General features: G+C 54.9%; 1 protein-coding gene across 1 annotated transcript; it reads left to right on the plus strand.

Annotated features, from left to right (window-relative positions):
• Nucleotides 1–7,695: 7,695 nt before the first annotated feature.
• CYGB (cytoglobin) lies at nucleotides 7,696–17,744 on the plus strand. Its single transcript, XM_015879760.2, has 3 exons — nucleotides 7,696–8,110; nucleotides 13,583–13,814; nucleotides 14,344–17,744. The coding sequence occupies exons 1-3, from the start codon at nucleotides 7,968–7,970 to the stop codon at nucleotides 14,506–14,508; spliced, it is 540 nt and encodes a 179-aa protein (XP_015735246.1). The 5' UTR covers nucleotides 7,696–7,967; the 3' UTR covers nucleotides 14,509–17,744.
• Nucleotides 17,745–21,824: the final 4,080 nt, after the last annotated feature.

Consider the following 21,824-nt stretch of genomic DNA (forward strand, 5'->3'; position numbering starts at 1 on the left):
CTTCCAGCATCCCTCCCTTTATCACGGCGCGTCCTTCCCATGGGCTTTGGAATTGGGTCAGTGAGCAGAACCCGACGGCAGCGGCTGCTTCTTAGCGATGTTCATAGAAAGCTGCTGCAGCCCCCGAGTGCTTTGGGGTGGAGGATTTGCCTTTCGGGTCCCATCCCATGGTGGGAGCTGGGGCAGAGCAGGGAGCTGTGATGCTGTGAGCTGCGCTGCTGCTCTACTTTCATGTTGTCACCCGATCAGTGGGATCAAGGGGGATTTGTGCCTTTGGGGCCTCATGTTGGCCACCCCCTATGAGGTTGGTCTACCCAAACCATCACAGAGCCTGGAGCAGGGCTGAAACCTTCCCCACCCCATACACCTCGTGGCTCCTCCACCCGTGATGCTCTTTTCCATTGCAAGAATTGGGGGTCACTTCCAGTATCTCCCTCAGAAAGCAGAGGAGAAAGCTGAGACTCGCTCTGAGTCACTGCCATGTTGTTACCAAGGACACTAAGGTTCCCGATTTTGAAGAAGAGATTAATTACACTCTGCAAATAGACATTTTATCTGCATTAAAGAGCAGCGAGAGCTGATTCTTTTGGCGTAGCTCATTATGTAGCAGCAGGTTGTATTGTGACAGATGTAGGAATCCAGTGGCATTGTCACTTGGGTTTAATCATCAGAAAGCTGCCTTCCCAGGTCAGCTCCGAGTGAGGATTTGTAATATTTACATAGCACTTGGGCTGCCTTCTTGTTGCTGGAGTCTGCATTCACTCGTCAGTCTCTCATTATGCATGTGCCAGTATTAATTGCATTTAGAAATGAGATTCTAAAGGAGAAGTGAGAGCTATTTAGACCTCCATTCAGCTTGAAAGACAGCAGCTTTCAGTGTGACAGCTCTCGAGATGCTCTCGCTCCCAGCTGAAAGCAGGTGTTGGAGAGAGTTGTGTCGGAGCCTCTGTACCAGCACTGCCTTTTGTGCATGCCCAGACATTTATATAACAGGCGGTATAATGACTCCGCAGAAGTGGCAGAGAATTGACCCTTGTGGATCTGGATTAAAGCACAGAGATCTGCTCATAGACACAAGGGGGAAAGCGATGCTAACGTTGCCTCCTGTCTCGTCTCCGGTGGAAGGAGGGGGTTCTTCTCCTGCTGGTTGGTTTGGGGGGTTATTTATCGGCTTGGAGCTGTACTCGTGGCCTCACTAACGTATTTAAAATCGCACAGAGATTCAGCTGACACTTGTCTGTGCCTGCCTGCTGTGTGCTGAGTGCTCCAGCCCGGAGATGTGCTGGCAATGAGGAGCTCATGTCCTGATGGTGCTGGCAATGAGGAGCTCACTTCTTGCTTCCCAGAGGGGACAGAGCTGGGAGGTGAGATCCAGATGATGCTGTGTTACTGACTCCCTTTTTGGCAGCCTGAGGTGCAGAGGGGCTGCTCTCACCTCACACAAAGCTCTGGCTCATGGCACCTTCACCTCCCCAACCTTGTGTCCCCTTGTGCAGCCCTGACACCGCAATGCTCCACTAGGGACTGGGGGAAAGAAGTTAAGGAAGGAAGCAGAGCAGCCATCCATAACCACACGTAGCAATGCCCAAGGACCTCCCTGTCCCTGGATGGGGAGGTTGGTCCAGGTGAGCACTGTGAGGAGGAAGCCCTCAGAGCATCTCCATGTGGGACTATGGGAGCAAACTTCAGGGTCTTCCTGACCCCCCACCCCACAGCTGAGCACCCCAGCTCTGCCAACGCAGACCAAGGGCACCCCGCGCTGTCCCTGGCAGCCCCAAGGCATATAAATAGAAGAAAGGACGTGAAGGAGGTCAATGAGCAGGGGATTTTACATAATCTCATCTTGCCTGTGCTGTACGGTTGTGTCCTTTGCCCAGGACACAAGGGAATGTCAGAGCTGGGGACATTCCTGCACTGCAGTGGCTTTATCCCATGTGCTGCCCTCCAGTTTTCAGCACACACTGGATTTCAGAGACATCCTTAATCCAGATCTCATCCCAATGGAAACGTTGGCCTTTATTGCAGTGTATGGAATCCAGGGGCTGCTTGGCCCAAAGCAACCCCAACACAACCACCACCACCACTCAACTGCACCCAATGGGGGAGGCTGCCCACCCTCTGCTGTGCCCATTTGAAGCCTGCTCTGCTCTGCCCTGGTCTCCTCTCTCATTTCTCCACAGCCCCTGACCAGCAGCACTTCTTTCTCTCCCTCTTGTCACTTCTATTTTCAAGGCTGGAGATGAATTCTCTCCTGGTATAAACCTGTCAGTGGAGCTGCAGTGATTTATGCCAGCACAGAGCGAGGTGGGTAGATGGATGTCCAAAATAGAGCAAGCAGAAAACCTGTTACCTTCCCCTGCAGAAACAGCTTTGTTCACTGCTATAAACCCGCTGCAGGGCTGGGCAGGAGGTGACCTGCTGCTCCTTTAGCTTTAGATAGCCTAGAATGGAGCCCTCGTGCTGTGTCCAGCTTCCAGGATAAGGCTCGTATTGCGGCCACAGCTCCATGGGGACAGAGCCCTGGTGACCCTACACAGCCCCTGTTTGCTCAGGCAGCTTTAATTCAGCGGGTGATGCAGGTAGGGGAGGGCTGCAGCGTGCACAGGGGAGGAGATGCCTTCCCTGCCTCGAGTCCCTATTCTCCATCCCCTGGCTTAATTGGCTCATTAAGCACCAATTCGACCTCCCCACTTTCGGATGTCTCCAGCCTCCGTCGGTAAATAGATTTGCGTGTCTACAGTGGAAACCTCCGGCTGAGCACCCAACAGGAACAACTCTCCCTCCCATCACACACCGTGCCCACATCAAGGTGAGGCTGCACAGAACCAACCCTGCTCTCCAGCACGGCTTTGTAACCACAGGACTGCAGCAACTCCCATCCCAGCAGTCACCTCCCCACCACCATCCACCCCAAGGTCACCTTCACTACCCTGTCCCCAAACACGAGGACCCCGAAGCCCAGGGGAAGGGAGGACATACGGTTCCACTTTGTTGGAGAAGCGTCTCCGCAGCATCACGACCAGCGTGCCGAGCAGCAGGGCGGTGGTACACATGGCTCCATCACCAGGCAGCCCTCGCGTCCCTCCCGCAGTACCCTGCTGTCCCAGCCCTGGTGTTGCCCTCTGCCCAGCAGCCACCTGGAGGTTCTCAGGGGTGGTGTTAGGAGGAATTAGAGCAGGATCAGAAGTAATTAACAGGCAGCAAATGAGGACGCTCTGCTCTGACCTTCGGGTGGGATCAGAGGGAGCTCTGTGAAACCTTCGGTGCTGAGCTGCATCCGGACAGAAGCCAGTGGGGTGGGCACCAACACACGGAGCCCATTCCCACCCCATGCATCCCATGTATTTCTCGACATGGGATCAGGGCTGGGGGCCCCTATTCTCCGCGTGCCTCCCTCTCCTCTTCACCAACCTCCTCCCCTCTCATTCCCCTCCATCTCCTGTCTCTCCTGCTCCCCCCTCCCTGCTCGGGTAATCTGACAGGCTCAGCCCTGCGTGTAATTCCCTGTGGCCGCATCTCAGCCAGCTGATCCCAATGTCTGCAGGATGGCTTTGCCTCCCCCTCCCCGCTCTCAGCAGCACGCACACCTCTCCCTACACCTCTGTGCTGGAAAACAGATACCTCGCACAAATGGGTTTTGAAACCAGGGCCAGATCCGAGCAGCCTTGATCAGCCCTGGTTCACTAACTGATGAGTGGAAGCAGAGCGAGCTTTGGGGGATCCTGGCTCTCCATCCCATCAGTGAGAGACTGGGATGCTGTGATTCACCCCACTCAGTGACAGCACCCTCTTGGACCTCTCCAAGCCCTAAAAACACTCAACATATCTGTAAAGCCAAATCCCTCCAAGCCCATCCCATTATTGGTCCCTGTAGTTGGAGGCTGGAGGGGATGGACCCTCCCCAGTGGTTCCACAGGGACGGGGGCTCTTTGGGAGCATCCCAAGCACCTCCTCTGGCTGGACTGCTCCTCTCTCTGCAAACCAGGTGGCAATGGGACATCCCCACTTGTGTCCCAGACACCACCTGAGGTCTTGAGAAAGAACAACTATAGGTAAGACCATGGCAAAGCCTCCTCCAAGGGTTCTTTTCCAGAGGTGTCTTTGCCCACCCAGCACCCAGCTGAGGGCTCCTACATTGATTTTCCATGCACTGAACTCACTGCCCTGCACCGGAGCGTATCACTTCCAGACACGCTTGATTGACACCGAGAGATGCTCGGCTCAAAGGCAAAGTAATGTGAGCAGATTAGTTAATGCTTCTTGCCCCAGCCCTTGAGAGCAGGGCTGGAATGGCAAGGCAGGCTTAATGGGTTTTGAAGGCTTTTCTTTTTAAGATATGAATCAATGAATCCGTACGGGGAGCGCGGATAATGTGATCGGAATAAGAAGCAGGGCTCGTCTTTGAACCTGAGCGAGGTCCCTGACAGTGTTTACTTCATGTCCTGGCACCAAATGCAAGATGACATGAATACATTAGCTTGCTGGCTTTCCTGAGTAACCCCTGCCACGGCCAGGCCGGCTTCAGGAAGGGAAAGAGCAACACAGAGAGTCTGTTTGGAAGCATCACCTTGTTTCCAATAGCCCTGTCATCCCCACTCACTGTCTGGCTGTGACATGGGGACGATGCTCAGCCGGTTCCTTGTTGGAATCAGGATGGCGAGGAGCAAACCTCACCCACACCACATCCCCATCCCCTGCTTCCTCCCACTGCTGTTGCTTCATCCCACCTTGCATCACCATTTCAGTTCCCCAAAGCCTCAGGGTTGGGTTGGGGTGGCTGGGAGAGCTCTGGCATGGGATTGGGTTGGGAAGCAGTTCCCAGCACTGCCCCGGAGCTTCAGACCCTGCCTGCAGCACCCACCTCCCAGCCATGTCTGCACCACCGCTTCCTTCTTTTCCCCTGGATTTCCTAATGTTGGAATCTCATGTTGTGTGGGCTGGTAGCGATTTTGTTTGGTTATGGGGAGGAGCTGACACAGCATTTGAGAAGGCTGTGGGGTTTCCCTGCCTCATCCTCCCCTCTCCTCTGTGCTGCCTGTGGCTGCTGCTGGTTGGGTCTGCACTTCCTCACCCTATACACCTCCATCCCACCCACCTCCATCCCATACATCTTCATCCCATACATCTTCATCCCATACATCTTCACCCTGTACGCCTCCATTCCACCCATCTTCATCCCATACATCTTCATCCTGCACATCTTCACCCCATACACCTCCATCCAACCCACCTTCATTCTGCACATCTTCATCCCATACATCTTCATCCCATACACCTCCATCCTACCCACCTCCATCCCATCACCTCCATCCCATATACCTCCATCCCATACACCTCCATCCCATACATCGCCATCCCATACCTCTTCATCCTGCACATCTTCACCCCACACACCTCCATCCTATATACCCCCATCCCATATACCTCCATCCCATATACCCCCATCCCATACACCTCCATCCCATACACCTCCATCCCATATACCCCCATCCCATACACCTCCATCCCATACACCTCCATCCCACATACCTCCATCCCACCCATCTTCATCCCATCACTTGGACCCTCACCCACTTGGCCAACCCATATACCCAAGCAGAGAGACCCCGATCCCATTCTGGGAGCGCATGCTCAGCTCTGGTTAACACACCCTCACCAGCAGCTCCGACAGCATTGCGTGAGGTCTGGTTTCAATCAGAGGAGGAATGTCTGCTGCGGGATTTGCTTTGCACAAACAGTTGGGTTTCGCTTCCTGGCACTGCCCAGAACTGCCGGGGGGAACATGGGCAGAGGGGAGCAAATCAGCACCTGGCTGTGCATGGGGTGCGGGTGATGGAGTCAGGATGGAAACTGGGGGTCCCACCCCATGGGGTGCAGATACAGACAGCAGTGCATCCTCAGCTGGGGGTCCTGCTGCCCCCCTTCAGCTCCTGGCACAGCTGCAGCTGGAACAGGAGCTCCGGCTTTGCATGGTTCCCTGGGGATCCGAGAAGCAGGAGGAAGGAAACCTGCAATAAGCACAGAGCATTTGCACAGGCTTTAGGCTAAATCCTCCCCTCCTGGTGTGTTGGCTGCTGCAGGCACTGCAAAGCCATTTCCTAAAGTCTCCTTATTCCTCCTCCCCATGCACAAGGGACAGTGGTGCTCAGCCCAGAGCATCCAGAGCTGAGTGTGCTTTGGCTGTGGGGTTCAGCTGTGGTTTGGCTATGGGGTTTGCACCTCACCCTCTATGAGGAGTCAAGGGTGGAGCTCTGCCACCATCCCCGTCCCACGCGCCGTGGAGCTGAAGTCGTATTTTGTGCCTTCACCTCCCACTCCAGGCTCAGGAGCCAAGCAATTCCTCATTGCACCCAGCACAGGGAGGAGGAGAAGGAGGAGGAGAAGCGATGTGGGAGGGCAGGGTGGCAAATGCCATCGTGTCCTTGGGGCTGCCACCTCCCTCTGTGCTGCACTTGGCCCCAGTGGGACCAGTGGGGACATTCAGGTCCCTGCAGGGACAGAGAGCAGCAGGGTGACACCAGGCAGTGCTGACCCACTGAGGTTTTGCAGCGGTGTCAGTGCAGCATCTTCCTCCTGGTAAATGTTGCATTCTACCACTGTTAGCTGGGAGGAGATGCAGAAGTTGAGGGCTGTGTTTGGGGTTTATGGGCACTGGGTTGGCACGGCACATCTCCACCGCAGCACAATCCTCCCCACGTATCTCAGAGTGGCCTCCCATGGGGAAGAAGCCAAGCACGTGGCAGAGCTGGGTGTGAAGTCCCCAGAGAGGAGCACAGACCCTCTTGGAAATGCTCACGGGCTCCTCATTCATTTCTAACACAGAACTGAGACTCTCCACCCAACCCCAAGCCCCAACGCCAGGAAGAGGGCACAGCTCTGGCTGTGGCAGGGTGGGGTCCTGCTCTGCTGGGTTGGACCTGCAGCAGGCCAGCATCCCCCCCTGCTCCCCTCACAGCTGTAAGCACAGATCTGCTGATGCCAATGATTTCCCTGCTGGGAGTGGAGTGGCAGCTGAGGATAATTTGGAGGAGAAATACAGCAAAAAGCCTTGGCAGCTCTACAGAAAGAGAACTCCGGCCATAGCAGGGCTCAGCTATATTCCAGCCCCTGCCCAGGTGTACTTTGGTGCTCCATCTGCCTGTCTGTTTGTTCACCTGCCTGCCCATCCACCTGACTGTCCCCCTGTGTGCTCACCTGTCTGCCTGCTGTCCCTCTGCCAGGATGTGCAGCAGCTGCTGGAGCAATGCAGGATCCCCCTCTGCTTCTCCCACCCCCCTCTGCAGACCCTCTGGTCACCCCAATTCCCAGCTGTGTTCTCCCTTTTCCTGCACTATCAGTTTGACAGCCTGGGTCTGCAGCAAGATGCAAATGGATCTGGGTCCAAAGCAACCAGACAGCAGCACAGAGGTGTCCCCACACACCCCAAAGCCATGAATTTCCCCACCTCCCCCTTGTGATCTACAGGACAGAGGGTGACATCCCCCTCTGGGAGGTGATGGGTGGCTGCAGAGGGATCCGTTGTCCCAAAGGCAGCATTGAGCCCCAGCAGCACTGGGACAACTCCAGCCGTGCGATTCACATTCTCTATTTCCTCCGCACTGTTTACAAAGGCCGGGGAGAGAGGGAAAAAAAAAACTTCCACCCCCTCCCCCCTTCTCCACCCCCCGCCCTCCATGAGAGGCAGGAGGGAGGAGTGGGAGAGAGGAGGAGAGAGGGGGAAAGTGAGCTCACGTTCACACGTTGGAAGAGGCTGGTCCTGCGATGCCTTTGAATATTTCACTTTTCGGCTCTTTCCCATCAGTCAGCCGCCCGCATCCAGGCTGAGCGGGAGCTGCTACAGCCATGGGGAGACCCGAGCTGTAGGAGATAGTCGAAATTCCAGCTCTGAAAGCGCAGCTGTTGGGCGCACACCTCGCCGCTCACAACGCACATCCATCCCCCTCCCGGCGCAACGTACGCAGCTCCCCATGGAGAAAGTCCAGGGAGAAATGGAGATCGAGAGGTGGGAGAGAAGTGAGGAGATCTCCGAGGCGGAGAAGAAGGTTATTCAGGAGACATGGAGCAGAGTGTACGCCAACTGCGAGGACGTCGGGGTCTCCATACTCATCAGGTACCGGGGGTTGCAGGGGGGGAGGGGGGAGAAGTGAATCCAAACGGAGCCCTTTATAGGCAAAAACAGAACGGTCTGCGGAGCGGAACGCGATGAATGACAGCGAGTGGGGAGCACAGAGCATCCATTGGAGCGGGGACGGTTGGCAGCACTCCTCCGATTTCAGAGCGGGGGGAGCGGGGCAGCGCTGTGGGGACTTTGTGGGATTCGGTTTCCATCGGAAAGGTCACCTTAACCCGAGCGGAGGTGGGGGAGAGCGGAGGCAGCGCGGCGCAGGGCTCCATGGGGGTGGGTTTGTTGCGGTTGGGTTTATGGGGGGGGGCTTTTTCCCTACCACCCCCCCCCCCACTGAGTTCCGTGCGGATGGTGTTGGTACGTCCCAGGCTGGCGGGTGAAATAATGCAAGTTGGGAGCCAAGATAAAACCTAAGCAGGTGTCTCCGAGGGCACCATCTGTCCCTCCGGCGGCAGCGTCGGCGGGGAGGGAGCGCTGGAGTTGGAGAGGGGGGGGACGGAGGGGACACACATGAGGTGGGGGGCAATAGGGGTGGCAGCACTGAGTGGTCTCCAAGCCCTGAGCATTGCCTGAGCTGTGGGGCATCATCACCCCATGGCACATAGTATCGCCCCATGGCACATAGTATCACCCCATGGCACAGAACATTGCCCCACAGCACAGAACATTGCCCCATGGCACAAAGCATCATCCAGCAGCACAGGGCTGGGTGGCTCCAATGGGCCAAGTGCAATGCCCCACATCGGTACCGAAATCAGGAAGGGTTATGCTCTGCTGGGGGGGGGAAATAGGGATGGGAAGGTTTTTCCTGTTGCTGCCTGTTGTTGTGTGAGCTGTGAGCCCTTTGCATGCATGTGCTTTGTATGAATGGCTATCAAAAAGTTTAACATGGGCTGAGAGCTGATGTCCCGAACCCATGGGAAATGCAGAGCACAGATAATCCCTGTCCCAACCTTGGGAAGCCAAAATGCTCCTTCTCCCATTCCTCTGAGCTCCAGCACAGGGCAATGGGGAGTGGAAAGTGTGGCAGGGGAGTCCTCACTGCCTTCATGTCCCTGATGCACAGCGGTGTGCATTGGAGGTGGGCTGAGCCCCAGCAGTGTGCAGCAGCTGTGATGCCAATGGAGTGCTGGGAAGAGGTGTCTGGGTGGGATGATGCCATGGAGGATTAGCCCAGGGCAACTCTTTGCTTTTGGCATCTATAGAGCATGGTGGTGGGGCGCAGAGCATGGTGAGGGCAGAGAGGTGCAGCTGTGGGGATGTGTGGCTGAGCTCTGCTCCCAATACAAACTCTCCCCATACAAGTTTCTGCTCCAACTTGCTTGTCCCCAAAGAGAGCCATAGCACTGTGGTGGTGGGTGTTTCCAAATGCCAGCAGGGTATCGCACACCTGGGATGGACCTGGCTCCCCATGAGCCTTAACTGCGGCACATGCCCAGAGCTCAGCTGCATTTCTGGTGTTGGAGAGTTTTGTTGCCCCATAGAGGTTTCCTCTGCTCTTCCCCAGTTTATCTTTCAGGACCTGCTCTGGGCAGGGGATGACTTTTTCCCATGGGACATGCATGGGGGCTCACAGTCACCTCTGCGCATTGAGAGCTGAACCCAAGCTGGGGGGCCAATGCTTCATTCTGATGGCAGAGGTGGGGATGCCCAACCAAATGCTGAGCATGGGGTGAGGGTCTGCAGTGCCACCATCCTGCAGGAGTTCTGCTGTGTGTCCCAGTGCAGCTCCCTCCTCCCTGCACCATTTCCATGCTGGCTCACCTACCCTCTGCTTTGTGGATGGGGAAACTGAGGCACGGGGCCATGCACCAGCACTGGCCATCAGTCTCCAGCCTTGTGGCTGTGGCTTTGCTCACAGCCATAGCACAACCCTATGGTCCTTCCAGCAGCACAGCAGGGTCCTGAGCTTGTGGGGCCCCTGGGATCTAACGGGATATGATCACAGATAATGAGGGATTCAGGCAGTGCAGCCACCAGATCATGGGAATCTGCGCCGTGCGGTCAGAACTATGCCACTAATTGACCATTTCCTCCGCGGGGGAGCTTCATCTTCCTCCTGGGGAACGTGGGGCCTCTGCAGTATCGCTGCCAGGATCCATTTAACAGCAGCTGCTTTAACCCTTGTGGGGCTGGGGCTGGGCTGGGCACCCTCAAGCTTCACATTTGGGGCTGCATGTCAGCTGTGTTGTTCCAGCCAGCATGATGGAGAGACACATTGCAGCGCACACAGAGCCTGTCCGTACCTCTGGGTGCATTGCTGTGCCTCAGTTTCCCTATCTCTAACCTAGGGACCATTCCTTTTGGGAACATGCTGCCCAGTGAGGTCCTCAGAGCAGGTGGGTGCGTGTGCAGGGAGCTCCCAGTGCAGCACCATGGAGCCACATGCCCGATGTGAACATGGTTGGAAAACCCTACAGGTTGGAAGCCCCCACATCCTGACCCTCGCACCTGCCTGTCCCTGTAGGCAAGGAACCCATTTCTGCTGCCAAAAGGTAGATTTCAGGGCAAAGCATCGCAGCTGAGCCCCCTCCCTGAAGTGCTTTGCAGTGAGGCCCCCTCAGAAGGACGTCCCCATCCCACTGTGTATCACGTGCTCATGAATTGCTGTGCTCAGTCTGAATGGATGTTTTCCTGGAGAAAAGGGCTCTGCTAATGAGGACATTCAAGAGGAAGATTTCACCCCAAAATCAACCCCCCCTTGAGGGGTAGAAAAAGGGCTGGAGGGGCAGGTGGTTTTAAGCACTGTATCCAGAAGCAGAGGCTCGTGGCTGTGCTCTGTGTGGCTGCAGCTCCCCATCACAGAGCACTGGGATCCTCGTGTCCCCAAACTCATTTGGGTGTTTGTTGCTGGAGCATCCCAACCCCTTTGCAGAAGCCCAGCCCTGAAAGGAACCTACATACAGGTGGCTGGAACAGTGCTGGGAAGGTGCAGGCGAAGTGCTGAGGCATCCTGAGCTCAATAAATAGCACCTGCCTACCTCCAGCAGCTGCTTTGTGGGCACCAGAGCAGAACGGGGCTCGGAGCTCTGGGGAGGGATGTGGGGATGGCTGAGAGCTTCTCCCACGTAAAGGGATGAGAGAAAGCGTGAAAGCATCGGCAGGAAAATGATGATGATCCTTATGGGTCCCTTCATATATCCCTCGGGATATTAAATAGTTCTGGGATTTGAAAACCTATCAGAAAGCATCCAGGTGTTCATCCCAGGGGTCCCAGTGACCTGGTGGGCTCAGGGCTGCTTTCTCTATGGGCCAGGTTGGACCTTTCAAGGTGACAAAGCACTGATGATTCCAGCTGGCGCCGGTTGTGCTGGGCAGGAACAGTTGGACTTGATGATCTTAGGGCTCTTTTCCAGCTTTAATACTAATATGAAATGGCCAGAGCTGGGGGTTCGGTCCCCCTTTGGTTTGCTGCAGAGATGGAGAAGAGAGGAAGATGGGGAAGGTACACAGGGAGCTGCTCCCTCTGCACAGGGAACAGCATCGTGGTGCTATGCACCTTAATTATTTCCTTTGGCTCTGCTACTGGTGAAGGTTGTGTCCTTAAAGTTGTTAAAAGGGCAAAAAAGGGAGGAAAACATCTCCGACATCCTGTGTGCTGGGTCCAGATGTAGCTCGCCGGGAACAAATTAGCGGGTGCAGAATGGAACCACTTAAAAAGCAGCGCAATGAGATGGGGATTCAGGCATCTGCTTTCCATCAATCATAATTTCGTGTGATATGCAATGGTAAATGTCATATTTTTTAATGACTCCGATGAAGGAAAAAAGCCCGAACCAAACACACCCGTAATGAGCCAACAACATTCCAGAGCCTGAGCTGTTTGAACTCCGAAAACATGATCTGTGGATGGAAACAAACCCAGCGAACACCTCTTCTATCTCACTATTGTTTGAGTTGTTTTATTTCTTCCTCCTTCTTTTTCTCCCCCCCTACTCCCTTGGGTTATATTTAACCTTAGTGTTAAATTAATCTTCTCTGTTTATTAGCAACTACAAGAGAGGTTCGTTCCTTCTCTTTCTGGCTCAGGTTTGCTCCAGCCTTGGGTTCCCTGCTCAGAACTGTGATGCTATGAGCTGAGTTGGAGCCTCTGCCCATGTAGGTGGAAGACACAGCCTTGGGGTTGCACTTGTCCCTCTGTGTGCTGTGGTTCTGGGGGCCCCAGGGGTCACTCCAAGCCCAGTCCTTGGGTCTTCTCATCATGCTGAGGGCAGATGAGGCTTTACAGGGAACTTCTAACAGCAAAGAGGGACTCGGGATTTCGAGGCTCAGGCACGTACTGGCTGGAGAATGCTCTAGGCAGAACCTCAGACCCAATGCCATCTCCATGGCCAACTCCATGCCCCAGCCCTGTAATGGGTCCTGGCCACCCCTCACCCCATGGCATCTCTAAGCCAAAGGGATGGGCTGAGGACATCCATGGGAATGGGAGCTAGAGGAGGTCACTCTGGGTTGGGATTCCTACTGACGTTGGCCTGACATGGGTTTCAAAGCAACACATTGTACCCCAGCACTCCACGCTCCTTCCTCCTCAACCTTTCTTCTCTGAAACCTATTTTGGGCTGATGGATCCCAGCTGCCTTGGGGAGCAGTGTGCTCCCAGTGCTGCCTCGTGCTGCTTCCTTGGCAATGCCTTGAGTTGTGCACCAGCCAATGGAGTGGGGGAAGGCAGGGAAAGTAATGGGGTGGAAAGTGAGCAGGATCCATGAATTGACACTGCCTGTGGGGTGGTGAGTGGGGTGATAATCCCAACTGGTGATGGATGGGAGTAGTATGGCAAAGGGATAGGAATGGGATGGGAAAGGGATAGGAAAGGGATGCATGGTTGAGATGTTGCTTGGGCACAGCTGCCTGCCATCAGCAGCTTCACTCATTCCAGCTGTGTTTCATGGGGATTGGTTCACCCCATAGCAAAGAGGGTTCTCACCTGAAGGCTGGGTGCCTGGGGATGTCCTGGCAGTGGCTCCTGGCACTGGGAGATCTGGGCTGGGGTCTTGCTGGAAGCATTTTGGAGAGGTGTATTTGTGAATGCTGGGCACATCCTGGATTGGGAGGGGCTCTTTAGGTGGCAATGCATGAAGAGAGCCCATAGGGTTGAAGATAGGCAGGGAGAGGCTGGCTTAGATGAAGGATGAGCTTTGCTTGCTTGTCTCCATTTTTCTGAGGCAGGAGGAGATGTTTTGACACACAGGGAATGGCTGTGGCATCTGGCATGCTGGGCTGGAGTTTCTGGGTGAAATGATAAGGAATTCAGTCCTGCCTCTGCTTTGTAGATAAATATCCAACTGGGGTGCCTTTGTAGCAGATAAGTGAGAAAGGCATTAGCCTGCTGATGAAACCTACAGTGTTTCCCTCGGAATTCAACAAGCTCCAGCCCTGGCTGTGCTGGATGTAATAGGGCTGTTCCCATCACCTCTGCCCTCCTGACTCTGCTCTGTGTCTGTCCTTTCTCTCAAGGCTTTTTGTCAACTTCCCATCGGCCAAACAATACTTCAGCCAGTTCAAGCACATGGAGGACCCGCTGGAGATGGAGAGGAGCTTGCAGCTGCGGAAGCACGCCCAGCGAGTCATGGGTGCCATCAACTCTGTGGTGGAGAACCTCGACGACCCGGAGAAGGTCTCCTCTGTTCTGGCCCTGGTGGGCAAAGCCCATGCCCTCAAGCACAAAGTGGAGCCCATCTACTTTAAGGTAAAGGGAAGGAATGAAAACTTCTTGGGATGCTTTAGTATCGTTAAGGTTGGAAGAGACCATTAAGACCACAGAGACCAATCACTGACCCATCCTCTCCGTGACTAGTGATGGGGAGTCAGGGAGAAGGAGTGGTGGTGCTGTTTGTGGGGCTGTTTCCCACCGAGATACTGCCTTACATAGAGCAGCATCCCCACAAACAGCCAACACTGGAGCTTTTGGGGCTTGGAGTTTCTCTCCTGCCTGTGTCCTGCACAGCTGTAGGGTCCTTCTTGAGGTCTTTTAGCAACGAAGCATTGGGATGGCATCTATGGCACTAGAGCTGCCAAGATTAGGGAGATTATAGGCAGTGCCACGTCAGCCTCCTGCCCAGCCCCTCTGTGAGCGCTGTAATATCCCGAGCATCCCTCCATGCAGCAGTGGGCCCTTGTTCCCAGAACTCAACCCCAGCATTGCATTTCCTTAGGGAAAAATACAACTCATTCTGCCCTCCCTGCGGAGCTCATTAACCCTTTGCTGTCCCCTGCAGAAGCTCACCGGAGTCATGCTGGAGGTGATCGCTGAGGCGTATGGCAACGACTTCACCCCGGAGGCGCACGGCGCGTGGACCAAGATGAGGACCCTCATCTACACCCACGTGACGGCCGCGTACAAAGAGGCAGGCTGGGTTTCCTACCCCAGTGCCACGCTGTGAGAGGACCGTGGGGACAGGCGAGGGGCAGGGAGGGATGCGACGTGCCAGGAATCTGCCCTGCTCTGTTCTCGAGGTCTTCGCTCCGTGCGGGGCCGGCCAGTGCTGGTAGATGCCAATCCCAATTGGATCTCTATAGGGTTTTCAAAAAATATATCAGTAAGCAAGCCAAAAAAACTAAGAACCACGGGGGTGTGGGTGGGTCAGAGTGAAGCACGGGATGTGGGCAAGGGGTGCGTTGGTTGTTGGCTCCATCTCGCTGTCCTGGTCCATGATCACCTCCCAAAGCCCATGCCTTGCCACGCAGCAGTGTGCAGCACTGCTCGCCACTCTGCTTTCCATGCCTAGCCTCCAGGACAGCCCAGCTTCTTGCTTTTGGGCCGCGATGCTTATCAGGACCGCCGCACTTTGCTTTGCCCGCGTTGCTTATCCTTGCAGGGCAGCCAGCGCAGAGGCTGCAGCACCCATCGCTCGCTTCATCCGCAGCTCTCGTGGCTATTTGTTGCAACCCATCCCAGGGCTGGAGGGAGCAAGGGGACAGATGTGCCACTCGTCCCCACTGCAGGATGGCAGGGTGTCCCTGGGCGCCCTGCACAGCGCTGGGTCCCTGCACCAGGGACATGCATGAGGATGGGCTCGGGTGACACACGTTGTGCCTTGGCCACTGTGTGTCTGTCGGGTGGGGATGTGGGACCAGAGCCCCTTGCCTGGAGAGAAGGAATTCAGGAACTGGGACAGGGAAAGGTGAAAGGTCCATCACAGGAAGGATGAGGTATGAAGGGAGGTCTCTGCTCTGTTAATGCTGACACTGCTTTATGTAGGGAGTATTCCTGCTCTCTGGGTCAAACTGGGCTCCTGCAAACAAAGTGCCTGGTAGAAGTCAGTCCGTGTGGTCACGGACCAGCAGTGCTCCCCCCGCCCTGCCTGGGGGCTGCCCATGCCCTGTGAGGCTGTGGGGCTGTATGTCTCATCCTGCCTCAGTGCTGGGGCTGTGGGTGAGTCTGCAGGGTTTTGCTGCCTCAGTTTCCCTTTTGGCTGCAGAATGGAGTGGATGGAGGGGCAGCCCTACTGCCTCCTGCACGCATGTAGGTCAGGCTGGTGGAAGGCTGGGGATGATACATTCCCTAGGAAGCTTTACATCCTCGTCACCCACTGTTTCCCAAATGATCTCTGTGATTTTTAGAGCTTTGATGGGGACGATGCCTGTGATGGACACCATAATGTCCCTGTGGTGACCGCCCCACTCCAAGCATCCAGCCAGCAGTTCCTGCTTTGCTCACCCACAGCTTTATAGACATCCTCTGGGAATCTTTTGGGTTTTTTTTTCGCTGTTTCGGGTATGGTGACATACCCAGCCCTCTTCCATTGGCCACCCCACTGCCCAGCCAGAAGAGGTAAAGGCAGGAGCTGGTCCTGGGTGTGTGTGATGAAGTGGATTGGACTAACTGCTCAGGATAGAGCCAACATGTGCTGGGCAGAGGATTTAGGAAAGGAAGGGGACACAGGGTGACAAGGTGGCCTCAAAGCTGAGCCCACCAGCACTGTTTGCAGCAGCATCTCAGCTGTGTTCACAGCTGCTCAGTGTCACCATTGGGCTCATGCAGATGGGAGAAACCCATTCGTTTGGTACTCTCCATGCTCTGCAGACCTGGGTCGGGTCTCTTAGGGATGTTACATCTTCAGACAAAGTCCATGCATTAACCTTCAAGGTTAATATCCTCCAACGGGCCATTTTTTATACGGGGCTGATTTCTTCTTCCCTTTCTTCCTTTACTTGTTTTCCCCCCATAACAGCCGTCCCGTGACTGCATGGTGTGCACTCATGTGTATGTAGGGCCGGCTGTTTTTCCAGGCATATTTCCTAAACCAAATCCAGATGTGTCCAGCTGCTGTCCCTCCCACCCCCGTCAGCCCCACTGCAAACCACTCCAACAGACGCAAACAAAAACAAGTTTATTTTTATCAGCTCTGTAGGATGTGAAATGGAGGGCGGCTGGGGCAGAGCTTGTGTAGGGATGTGATGGAGATGGAGCGAACACCCCCTCCTCGCCGCCCTCAGCAGAGCAAGAATTGCTTAAATCAGGGAAAAACTGTCAGCTGGGGAGAGATGAAAATGAGCAGAAAAAGGAGAGGGGGGGGGGGGAAATATCATTCCGGAGCGACAGAGGGATGAAAAATGCTGTGGGAAAGAGAGGAAAGGAAGGGTTGGTCCTGGCTCTGAGTGCAGCTCCCCAGCACACGCGTGTGCACGTGTGTCACAGCTGCTCTGTGTCACGGCCCTTTGGGAAGTGTGACGTTGCACCTCCCATGTGTTCAGAGCTGCTGCTCCAGCAGCAGGGCAGGGACTGGAGCTGTGATCCAGTGCCCCACTCCAGCAGCAGGAGCAGGACTGGGTGTCCCCAGGGCAGGGTTGGCCTCCAGCATCACATCCTGGATCACCCAGTGGTCCCAATCTGCATCCTTCCCCCCACGTTCTGCTTTTGGATGGAGGTGCGCCCACAGGCAAAGGGATGGGACATGGGCTGTGTGTTCCTGCTGGGTACAGGGCAGAGGTCCCCGTTCATCCCTGTCCCCTTGTAGCTACAGCTGACACGCCATACGTATACATCACACACACCCAGACAAGGAGCCCCAAGGACCCTGTGCCTCCCAAGGTCACCCCATGGGTTGTGTCCCTGCCCTCAGCCCACCCCAGAGACCAGAGCTCAGCCCCCTCCTACCCATCTCTGTGCCACCAGCGCCACTCAGGGCCACCGCCGGTGACAGAGGGGCAAGGGAGGAACCCCATTAACCCAACACGGACCAACTTAGGAAGAGAGGGATCAAACCACCCGCATGGTCTGACCGCCCAGCAGACCACGCCGCTCACTCTTCCCATTGCCAGAGCTGTCTCTACTCGTTAGTTCGTCTCAGCAGTGCCCCACATGGAGCCGTGGGGTCCGATGTAGCTCTGTGTCTGTACCGTTAACGATGCTGCTGCGGATGCTGTTCATGTTTGTGTTCCTCGGCGCTTCCGTGCTGGTTTTATACATGCCGTCTCGTGTGTACGATGGATGTAACTGGTTTTTTTGTTTGTTCGTTTGTTCCTTTTTTCTTTTCTTTGGGGTTTTTTTGTTATGTTTTGGGTTTTTTTTGTTTTGTTCTCTTTTTTTTGTAGGTTTTTAGTATGTTTGTAACCAGACAGAATGGTGTTATTAAACTGAAACTTGTATCTTCAGTGGATAAATCGATCAAAGCCCCCCCTGGCTCCTCTTGGTTTCTTTGCTGCGATGCTGGTGGGCAGTGTGTGTCCTATGAGGGCCACTGGATGGGTAAGACTGCACAAGGGGACCTTATTCCTTTCCTATGGCTGCTGGTGCCTGTGGAGCATTGCAACCAACAAGCACCAATCCGGCTTAGCCAAAGCAAACCCAACAGCCATGGCCACGGTGAGGGCACCCAAAGGGCTGGTTCTGTCCGTCTCCTCTTGTCTGGGAAAACCTTTTGGTGCTGTCACCACAATTAATTGGCCGTCCTTGGAGTCTCTGCTACATCCTGCGTGCACTTCCAGGTGGAAGCGAGTGTTCAGCACAGCACGGTGCTGCTCCACTCCAGATGGGAAAAGTTGGCTTGGAAACCACGGGCAGAGGGACTGGGAGCTGCGGTGGGTCCACAATGTTCCCCACCCTTGGCACTGCTCTGAGACAAGAACCAGCACAGGCTGGAAATCACCATCACACGGCTGTTGTTTCCTAAAGGCTGTTGACAAAGGAGCCGGGAACTTCAGCAATACCTTGCAGAGAGAAAATATTTAAACAGCCCTTCACTTTGTACTAATATTTACCCCTGGTTCCCATCACTGGGGTGGCTGTGACGACTGCGCCATGACCTGGACCCCACAGGCAGGGATGGGATGCAGTACAGGAGGAGGGACCCAGGGAGCCCCAAAGCTGCAGCGTGGCACAGCCCAGGGATCCCGCTTTGCAGGAGGAACCCTTGGCCAAGGAGATGTTAGGAACCACCCCAGTGATGTTATATGGGATGAGGGATGGAGGGAGGGGGATTTTGGGATCTTTGCTGTGGCGTGGGTTTGTGTTGCCAGGTGTCCCTCTGGCTGTAGGGTCCATGCAAGTGTGGGCTCTAGGATGGCACATCTCTATCTCTATCTCCATCTCCATCTCTATCTCTATCTCTATCTCTATCTCTATCTCTATCTCTATCTCTATCTCTATCACCGTCCACCTCCATCTCCAGACATCAAAGAGGAGAATCCAACCAGGGAAAAATGAAGTCTGCAAACATTCAGCTTAAAACCAGTCCTTGGAGAAGCCCTCTATCTGCAGAGCATGGATGCCAAGATCCAAACCAGATGGTGGGCAACACTGGTCCCCATGTCCCACATTCCATGGGCCCACAGGATCCAGCTGACTTGAAGAACATTTCCCTTCTTTTCTCCATTGTAAGATGCAAGAGAAGCCCTCAGCCCTGCAGGGTTTGGGTGCTGTGCTCTCCCCATCCCAGCAGCTCCGTGCTGCAGTGATGGGGAGCAGCCGGGCTGACACTAAGCAGGAGCACGACCCTTCCTTCCTCCCCTGGCTCCACCTCTGATATGGTTTATCTGAGCAGAGCCCAATGTAAACGCTGTCAGCACGGGATTAATTCCCAGCGGTTTGGCAGCCGAGGGATGTGAGAGCAGCGCCAAGGGAGGGAAGTGAGCATCTGAGATAGAAAAATCCTCTAGGCTTATTTGCAGCCAGGTTTCCTCCTCTGAGGGCAGGAGGGGACTCAGGAGGGACAGTCAGCTGCATCCTCCTTGTTCTACCCCATGGGAGAGCCCTCGTGTTGTCCACAGGATGAGGAGAGTGGGGAGAACTGGGATGTAGAGAGGGAATAACTGGGATAAGGAGAGCAGATAACTGGGATATGGAACAGGGATAATTGGGATATGGAACAGGGACAACTGGAATATGGAGTGGGGATAATTGGGATATGAAACAGGGGAATAACTGGGATACAAAGTGAGGATTACTGGGATATAGGACTGGGATAATTGGGATGTGGAGTGGGGATAACTGGGATATGGAACAAGGATTATTGGGATATGGAGTAGGGATAATTGGGATACAAAGTGAGGATAACCAGGGTATGGAACAGGGATAACTGGGATATGGAGCAGGCATAATTGGGATATGGAGTGGGGACTACTGGGATATGGAACAGGAATAATTGGGATATGGAACAGGGACAGCTGGAATATGGAGTGGGGATAACTGGGGTATGGAGAGGGTGATAACTGGGATACAAAGTGAGGATAACTGGGATATAGAACAGGGATAAATGGGATACAAAGTGAGGATAACTGGGGTATGGAACAGGGATAACTGGGATATGGAGTGAGGATAACTGGGACATGGAGCAGGCCCCTCACGCTGCAGCAGCTCTCAGCCTGTCACTGTGCTCAGTGTGGGGAAGATGGGGGTTTCAGCATTCCCCAGGATTTATTAATGTTTATTATGAATCCTTTCTTTTTAATAAAAGACACTGGCGGTGTGTTTGCTTTGAGGCAAAGCTTCAGAGGAGCACCTGGCAGATGCTGTTTGTGTGTTCAGGCAGCTTCGAGGCTGATCATCCAAACAGATCCTCAAATAAAATAAGCATCGGCTCTGCTGCGCGGCGGTGTTTCTGTATTCAAGCGGGACAGCACAGGGATTTGATTCAGGGATGTTTTCTATTCAATAGTGCCAAACCATTCACCCGGTCTGAGGCACAGAGAGGGGCTGCCAGCCCCAGCCAAGGTCAGGCTGTGCAGGAGGAGCCTTGGGAAGGCAGGTAAATAGCAGCAGGTGATGAACGCTGCTCCTCAAAGATCAGCCCCTCTGTGCTGCTGTGTGTGCCGGCTGCAGTCCTTCCTCCTCCTCATGCCATCCCATCACAGTGGGCACCAGGCAGAGCCACCCTGCACTGCCAGGCAATTCCCAGCCTTATCAGAGCCATCTGCAGGGGAAAAGAACCCCCATGGCCAGTATGTGGCCCTGTGACAGGCACCAAGGGAGCAGCCCCTGTGTCTTCCTGCTCTGCTGAATCACCCCGGTGCCTTCCCATAGGTTTGTTCTATGGGAAAGCAATAATAAAGGAGGAAAACCCAAAGGAGAAACTCCCACCAGCCCGTCTCAGTTTCCCACTGCAGGCTGACAGAGGAGGGAGCAGCAGTGAAGGGGGTACATATGGGAGGAAGATGGGGGTGGGCTCTTTAGGGGATGTCAGCTCACTGTGACAACACATCCCACATGGGCTGGGGGTGAGAGCTGTGCCACCACGCTTGGCACTTGTATGGGACACATATCTGTATGGGATGGACACCAGTGCCAAGCTGCTGCTGCTGGGCTGTTGGAAAGGCCGAGCATCCTCTGCTGCTGCTGCAGGGAACAGCTTCAGCGCCTGCAGCGATTGTGGCCTGGCCTCTGCTGTTCGTGCAGGGAATGGCAGCACTGCAGGCAGTGAGCTCCAGGCTGTGCGGGTGGCACTGGGCCGTGCTGGTGGTCCTGTGTCGTGTAGGTGGCAATGGGACAGGTGGATTTCAGACACATGGGTTATGCCCAGCAGATCCACACCTTGCTGAGAGCTCTCGGATAAGCAGCTGCAAACAGCCTCAGCACATCTCCTGGCCCCAGCAGGAGGTGCACAGCAATGTGTCCCCTCCTGCAGCTCTTTGGGGACAATCCAGCCCAGGCACACTGCCCGGCCGCAAGGTGACTCATTGTATGGCACCCAGGCACACTGGTGCAATGCTGTGACGTTGCTCCCTTGGGGTTTTTTCAGTCCCTTACTTTGCTTCCTTATTGCCCAACGCTCTGCTGAGCTCACAGAGATGACCCTCATGGCCTCTCTGTTCCTGAGCCTCAGCACAGCGCTCCAGCAGGGTAATATGCATCCCCTGTCCCAGCACAGACATTTTTCCTGCAGTCTTTGCAGACCAAAGAGCAGAAGGAGCTGTGAAGGTGACACAAGGCAGAGGACAGGTCTTGCTGCTTCCAAAGTCCCCTCTCAGGCACAGGGAGACGTCGGTGCTTGGCACCTTGGCACAGGTCCCCACTCTCCTCCCTCCTGCCCCAGCTTGCAGCCCATCCCAGGGAGGTTTAGTGCCAGGGACACCCCCACCTCACCTCTCCTCATTGTCACCCCGGTGCCACAGGCACTTGGCTCTGCTTTGCTCCACCCACCTCCAACCGCAGCTTTCAAGCAGCTGGGTGAAACCCAAAGCTTTTTCCACCCTCATTTCTACCAGGAACAGATTTGCTGGCTGGTCTCACTGATGTGAGGGTGCCAAGGGGAGGGCTGGC

This window comes from Coturnix japonica, chromosome 18 (assembly GCF_001577835.2).
Source record: "Coturnix japonica isolate 7356 chromosome 18, Coturnix japonica 2.1, whole genome shotgun sequence".
NCBI classification, from domain to species: Eukaryota; Metazoa; Chordata; class Aves; order Galliformes; family Phasianidae; genus Coturnix; species Coturnix japonica.

Excerpts from the sequence above, each read along its gene's own strand:
- CYGB (XM_015879760.2), top strand. The coding sequence starts at position 7,968 with ATGGAGAAAGTCCAGGGAGAAATGGAGATCGAGAGGTGGGAGAGAAGT. Across the intron at positions 8,111-13,582 it reads GGGGTCTCCATACTCATCAG|GCTTTTTGTCAACTTCCCAT; the intron begins GTACCGGGGGTT and ends CTTTCTCTCAAG. Across the intron at positions 13,815-14,343 it reads TGGAGCCCATCTACTTTAAG|AAGCTCACCGGAGTCATGCT; the intron begins GTAAAGGGAAGG and ends TGTCCCCTGCAG.